The sequence below is a fragment of the Colobus angolensis genome, unplaced genomic scaffold (assembly GCF_000951035.1).
Source record: "Colobus angolensis palliatus isolate OR3802 unplaced genomic scaffold, Cang.pa_1.0 Scaffold281, whole genome shotgun sequence".
NCBI classification, from domain to species: domain Eukaryota; kingdom Metazoa; phylum Chordata; class Mammalia; order Primates; family Cercopithecidae; genus Colobus; species Colobus angolensis.
Genome location: NW_012116055.1, coordinates 84628 through 91544, shown reverse-complemented (window position 1 = coordinate 91544; position 6917 = coordinate 84628). Strand labels below are relative to the sequence as shown.

Genomic DNA, 6917 nt, shown 5'->3' with positions numbered 1-6917 from the left:
GTGCTTGGGATTTTAGGGGGTGGCAAAGTGACCTTGATATATTTTCTCTGTGCAGGTCTCTGTTAGAGTCACCGTGGGGGTCTCCGTGTTGGTTTGGAAGGGCCTCTGTGTGAGTCTGTCAGGGATTTCTGTGGGGAGGTCCCTCTGGGGTGTCTTCATGGGGGGATCTCAGTCAGATTCTCTGTTGGGGTCTCTGGGGGTCACTATGGGGAATCTCTGGAATCTCTATGAATGTGGGAATCTTTGAGTGTGGGGTGTACATGGGGGTCTCTGCGCTCCTCTGCTGCAGGTCCCAGGATCCGGGGTCCCATAGATGTTGGGCCCACACTGGAGCTGCCCAGGTCACCACCCCAGACAGGACTTGGCTCCAGCAGTAGCCTGGGCGCCCAAAGTGACACCAGGGCCTTTTCCAAACAGGTCTCCAGCATGGGTCCCTCCACGCCTGGGTACAGGCCTGTCCCCTTGTCCTCAGCCTCCACAGCCCCTGCAGGTGCAGAGCTCTCCCTGGGCAGAAGGCCCCTGGGCAGAGCCCTCTGGGGAACCAGCTCCTGCCTTTGCTCCTGCCTTCCCTGGGGATGGCCAGGAGGGACTCGGCACCAGGACGGAGGAGCCCAGGACCATGCCCTGTGGGGACTCTCCCTGTGAACCATGTGACCAGATCCTCTGAGGCCCAGTGTGTCCCCTGCCAGCACCTGGGCTTGGAGCCATAGATGTGCTGTGTCACCCAGGCCAGCCCTTGCCTTCTGGGTCCCTCTGCCCTGGGAGTGGCACTGACCACTTTTACTTGTAATGATCACCGGACTGTGAGGACCCTGGTTACAGCTGTAGGCAGCTTGTGGATCCTGCACTTGCGAACTTATGTTCGTCTTCCCGGATTCTTCTCCCACCTCCCACCCTGGGCCTAAGGACCCCTCCTGTGGTTCCTGACCACAGAGTCCCGCCAGGGGGGCAGGCAGCAGCCCTGGGTGCCTCCTGAAACAGACACCCCACACTAGTGGCCCAGGAGACTGCTCTGGAGAGTGAGGCAGGGGACACCAGACGCAAACCCAGGGGTGTTACCAAGGCTGAGCCAAGTGCTGGCGGGGCCCAGGTCCATCCCGGAACTCAGCAGGCAGGGAGGGGTCTGGGGAGGGTGTCACCTCTTCCCCACCAGGACATCTGGGAAGGAGCTGTCCCACCTCTGACCCAGGGCCCGTACAGGACACCCCCACATTCCCAGGCTAGCACGGGGCAGGGAGGCTGCTGGGATCCATCACTCCTCCAGCCTCAGGGGAGCCCACCACCCCCTCAGGCCGTGAGGCCCCTGCAGACCCAGCCCCACAGCAGCACAGAAGTTACCTTAGTGAGAACGGGGATGCACTGAGCCAGAGCCCGGGGGGGTCTCCACAGGGTTTGCTGTCCTTACACGTCCTGAAGACTCTGGGTCATGATCCAGCTTGGAAACCAGACACGGTTTCTCCCTGGACAGGGAGAAGAGGGGGTCCTCCATGTCCCTGCCAGCCTCCTTCAGGCCCAGCCATTCTGGAAGCCGCACTCAGGAGGAGCGGACACGGAGCCCGTTCCTGTGCCCTAGCATGGCACAGACAGAAGCCACCACTGCTGCAGGGAAACCAAGTGTATTGGGAACTTCTCTGTGAAAGTCGGGAACACATGGCGGCTGTGATCACCCAGGCAGGACAGGCTTAACGTGTAGGTGTCAGTTTTATTTGAGTAGAACCCTGTCTCCCCCAGGAGACGTGCAAGAAGCCTTCTCTGGTTCAGGAGGCAAGACATCTGGTGTAGACCTCAGTTCCTGCGGCCGCGGATGGGGCCACCTGAGGCGCTTGCCACTCGTGGCCTGTGGTGGTGGGGGCCAGCTGGGGACACAGGCTCCCGGGGAGGTGGGGCCCATCTGCTGTCTCTGTCTCTGATGTTCCTGTTTTTGACAGGACAGTGGTGGCCCCTGGGGGTGGCTTTGGGGCTGCAGGCCAGAGCTCTCATCTCTCTGCTTTGTTCCTGGTGGCAGTGACCCCTGTGGCCACAGGAAGGCACATTCTCCTGAGCGTGGAGGTCACCTTTGTGGCAACTGACCTCTGAGGGACCACGTCCCCACCGAAGCCCCAGTTTGTCCACCAGGATTTTCCTCACACCTCTGCAGATGGTCCAGGCTTCATCAACCATGCAGTCTGTAAACAGCCTTGCTGGGCCAGACCCCCGGCTCTGGACAGCATCTGCCCCAGGCTTGCCTTTCTCCAGGACGTCTTCCCACCCTGCGCCTGCTTTCCTGGGGTGTAGACCCTGTGGATGGTGACCGATCTTTCTCCGGAAGTGGCTTTCTGGTGCCGTCTCTCCCTTCTCCGGCTGAGGCTGGTTGTATTTCCTTTCTTGTTTGTCTCCTACTTCCCTGGCGTGAGCAGAGTGGCTCCTCCCACTGGCTTCAGAGGTCCTTGGTCTCTTGGAGCCTTGTCCCTGCTCCCCTGGTCTGGGTCTCCTGCGGGCCTCGCCCTTGTCCACAGAGCCCAGCATCTTCTGACTTTTCTGTGGGGCCTTTGCTTTCGGGCTCCCAGGCTCCCGCTGCCGTGGGCTGTCCCCTCCCTTCCGTAGGAGGGCCCATGGCCCCTGGGAAGCTGTCGTGTTCTTACTGGACACACTCTGGGAGGTGGACAGAGGGGCCTGAGCGGGCAGCCTGTCTGCGGCGGGGAGCATGTCCACATGGCGGCCTGGAAGGCACAGATCTATGGCGCCATCCTGGAGGAGGACGCCCGAGGCACGGCCTGGCGGCTGCTCCTCTGAGTCCACCTGCACTAGGAGCCCAATCTCACTGACCACCTGCGCGTTCAGGCGCAGCTGCTCTGGATCCTGAGCAACACAGATTGCAGACCCTGAGGGGTTACCAGTGGTCCCCAGAGCCCCCGTGCTCCTCAGATCCACCTGAACGCTTCCTGAACTTGCCCTCACACTGGCTCCCACGGTGACGTCCCAAGCGGGGGGCTTCTCCTCCCCCACCTTCAGTGCCTCCAGGGCGTCTTCGGCCCTTGCCCACTGGGACCCTATGCTGAGCTCTTGCAGGGCTCTGCTACTACACACGTCTGCTGGGGACATGCTGTCACGCTCAAACCTTGCCTCGTTCCCAGCCATTTCGGAACCCATACTCCCCGCTAGTCTGGGTTTGGGTTTCCCGGATGCCAGGACAGTCCTGCTCTGCCAGGTTCTGCCCACAAGGCTGCATGTGGGGGGCTGAGAAGACCCCCTGTCCTCATGTCGAGTTGGAAAGGCCTCTGATCGCCCATGGGTGTCAGCTGACTGGGACCCTCTCAGGGGCCTCTGGGCTTCCTCCTGCTCAGGTGGTGCGGGAGCGAGAGCGCCACTCACAGTCAGGACTGACTTGCGTGTTGTTCTGTTGTCTTCTAGACCATTCTGAGGACGTTTTCCCAGGAAAATGGGAACGTTGGCTGCAGACTTGTCCCGAGATTCCCAGAAGGCCCAGGGGGGAAAGGTGGATTGTGGGAAAGGCGGGGCCTGAGCCTCACCTGACCGGACATTTATGGGCTCCAGGGATTGGAGGTCTGGACCCCACCTGTGTCTCACACGGAACCTTAAAAGATGCACTTCCAGCATCTGCTGGGTGCAGGGCTGGAGGAAGGAAAGCTCCTGGGAGGTGTTCACGTGGGCTTTCCCACCCCTCCAGGATGCCAGCTTCCCGGGTTTCCTGTGGGTGTCAGACTGGGGAACAGCACATTTGATCAAGAGCCAGGAGCGACGCACAGGCACGGGGATCCAGCCCTCTTTGATCTCCCCCACCTTCCTGGCCAGATGGATTTGCAGTTTGTTTTCCAGATGCTTCTTGTCTGGGTCCCCAGGTGTGGAACTTACTGATTGGTATTTCCAGGGCCTCTGTATGTCACCTTCTGCCTCCTCCTTGTCTTCCTCCAGAAACTTCACTGAGGTCCTTCCTAAGCCTGGATCCTGGCTTGGGTCTGGCCCTGGTTTGGACCGTAAGCACCCCTTCCCAGAGAACCTTCCAGAGCTCCTGAACCCGGTCTTCTGCACATCCTTCCTGCCCTCCCTTGCAAATTCAGAAGGCTGGGAGGGCAAGAGGGCCTGCTGTGTGTCTTCTGCCTGACTCTGGGGCCTCCCTGGGAATTCCCCCTCAGGCTGCAGCAGGTCCCCAGATGCCTGGAATCTGCTGGGAGGGCCACAGGACTGCTCCTGGTGGATGGCACTCCTTCCTTGCCACCGGTGCTCTGGGAGCTCAGGGCTGGTGGCAACCCCGGGAAGGATGGGGGCTGACTTGGGGCTCCAGGAGGCTGGCCTCTCATGGGGACGGTAGGCAGTGGGCTGGCTCAGGACAGCTGGAGACTTTTTGAGGAGAGAGGGCAAAACCCTCTTCCACTTTGGTCCCTTCTTCAAGGTCCATTCAAGATTCTCCTTTCCAGCGGGGATGACAGACTGTGTCCTCTCCTGGGTTGTATGGTAAGATGCCCCACAGTCCCTAATCTGGGGTGGAGAAGACCACGGTAGGCTTGGGACAGGGGGTGAGAGGTGGGCCTGGGTCTGGATCCCAGCCAAAGGCGGGGGCTGGGACTGGGGCCAGGCTGGAGTGAAAGGCTGGGGCTGGGCCATGTGGTGGGGCTGGGGCGGTGCCTGGGAAAGCTGTGAGGATGCCTCAACCTCAGGTTCACCTGGAAGAGGAGTGGAGGCTTTATCCAGTGATACAGAGTGTGCATTCGGTGAGGAAGGCTTGCTAGAAACACATGCTGTGGCTACCAGGGACTCGCTATTGAAAGATGGCAGGTCCCAGAAAAGCTGGCTGCATTTCTGCTGCAAGTGGTCCCCCACGGCTGTGGCGTCAGAGACTTGCTGAGGACGGGGCAGCTGCTGTGGTTGGGTTGACACGTTCCAGAAGGGATTTAGAGTCGTGATGTCCCACTCCTTCCCCAGTGATGTCATCTGCAGGTGGTCGGCCTGTTCCCTTTCTTTCTCCTGCCACATCTTCATCAGTGCTCTCTTGGCGATGAGAGTCTCCAGCAGCTTCTGCACGTCAGGGTGGATGAATGTGCAGCCACCTACCTCCACGTGCCTGGGTGTGGGGTCTCCCCAGAAGGAAGCCTCTAGGGGGTGGTCGGGAAGATGCTGTGGCTGGGATTTGCCATGTGAACAGGTGGAGAGGCCCCAGGTGGTGGCAGCCTCCCTCCAGCAATAGAGTTCCTGGATGGGATCGCTGGCGCGCCCAAGGCCAGAGATCACCCTGGTTGGAGAAGGCAGCCCCTGGCTGTGTAGAGGGGAGCTCTTGGGGACGGGGCGTGTTGTGGAGTCACACTGAAGTCCAGCCAGGCTGGAGTCGGGTGGAGGTGGAGAGGAGGTCAGGGGACCATGCGGCTGTGGTGAAGGAGGAAAAACCACATGTGGCCGGGATGCAGGGTGTTTTAGGGGAAGCAAGGGCTCTGGAGGCCCGGAGGCACTCAGGGTTGAGTGTGGTCCAAAAGGCTCTGAGAAGGTCATCGGGCCTGGTGACAGGGTGGAGGCCAGAGGAGCTGGGGGAGGTGCTGGGGACAAGCTGGCGGGAGATGGATCTGGCCTGCATTTCCCATGCAGCTGGTGGGCCTTAGCAGGCGCCGGTTTGCACACGTCACCCGGGTGGGCCTTAGCAGGCGCTGGTTTGCACACGTCACCCGGGGGTTCTGCACCTAAGGGCAGATGGGAGCCGCCCTCGCCAGCGAGCTTCCTCAGGTGGCTGCAGGAGACAAGAGGCACAAGCTGCAGCCAGGGGCAGGTGGGGCCAGGAAGCCAGGAGCAGTGGGCACCTGGGGCCCATGACTTCTCCACCTCCCCCACTGCTGACTTCACAAAGCTCTCCCTAAGCCTGCCCCAGGGCTTCAGTCCTCTCCTCTCCCCTTCCCAGAACCTCTCCCTCCCAGATCACCAGCAGGCCCTAGGGTTGCATCAGAGGCCCTGGTAGGAAGGAGGACATGGAGAGGAGGAAGCTCCTCACCTTTCCAGAAGGTAGTTCAGGTCCCGGGTCTCCTCCAGCTCCCTCAGGAGGTTTCTGCAAGCTGGAAGTCAGGAAACAGGGTTATGGTGGAGAGGTCAGAGCCTGGGAACCTCGTGGAAGCTGAGTGGATGTCTCTTTAGGGGACACCACAGGGAACTAGATCCTGAAACCCACACATCTGTGGCCAAAGCCACATGGACCCTATGATGACAGGAAGGTGTCCACTGTGCAGCACTTTGTCATTTGCAAAAAGTGCTTCCACGTCCACCCCTTCATAGGTGTCACAACCATCTTGTTGGGAGAGCAAACGGGTGGTCTCAAAGAGGAGTCAGCCATGGCCGAGGTAAACAGCTGTCCACATGGACCTGGAGCCTCCCTCACCTCCCCCCATATCCCGGCAGGCCTTGGTCCCTTCCCCACACCGCCCCCTTATGGGCAATACCGGTCCCAGGCCCATGGCTTCATTCCCACAGGGAATCTGAGGAGGCCCCAGGTTCTGATTTCCCTCCCAGGAGTTTCCCTCTCAGGCCTCTGCAAATGACTTCCTCAGGGACAGGCGATGCTGTCACCTCTGGGGAGTCCCGGGGAGCAGCAGAGCCTCACCTTTCAGAGCTGAGATCTTCTTTCTGCTCCTGGACCTCCCCCTTCTCTCCCTTTGAGGCTGAGAGGCAAGAAAGGATGAGGGGCTGGGACCAGTTCTCAGTCTCCTCTCCCCAGACCAGCTGCACACATGCAGTGCTCATGAAGGACACGGCTCCCTGCCTCTAGCTCAGGGAGCTCTGTGTGCGCTTTTTACTCATGTTTACATGAATGAAATGTTTTCCGTTTTCCTTCTTAGGAAAATGCAAGGAGGGGTTTTCTGTGTGACTCCACCCTGGGGTCCCCAGTCCCTGCTCCTCCCCTGAAGGCACACCCAGGCTCAGGTCTGCAGGCGCCTCTGAGCTGC

The 6917-nt window shown here is 60.3% G+C and overlaps 1 protein-coding gene across 1 annotated transcript in view; it reads right to left on the bottom strand.

Moving 5' to 3' along the window:
• Positions 1 to 1687: 1687 nt before the first annotated feature.
• Positions 1688 to 6917, bottom strand: part of LOC105516453 (spermatogenesis-associated protein 31E1-like) — a 10339-nt gene continuing 5109 nt past the window's right edge. Inside the window, exons 2-5 of the mRNA XM_011948662.1 lie at positions 6575 to 6632; positions 5972 to 6032; positions 5623 to 5713; positions 1688 to 5583 (exon numbers count right to left, since the gene is read on the bottom strand). Of these exons, the coding sequence (XP_011804052.1) occupies positions 1786 to 5583; positions 5623 to 5713; positions 5972 to 6032; positions 6575 to 6632 (4008 nt within the window). The 3' untranslated portion in view covers positions 1688 to 1785. The remainder of the gene's footprint in view (positions 5584 to 5622; positions 5714 to 5971; positions 6033 to 6574; positions 6633 to 6917) is intronic.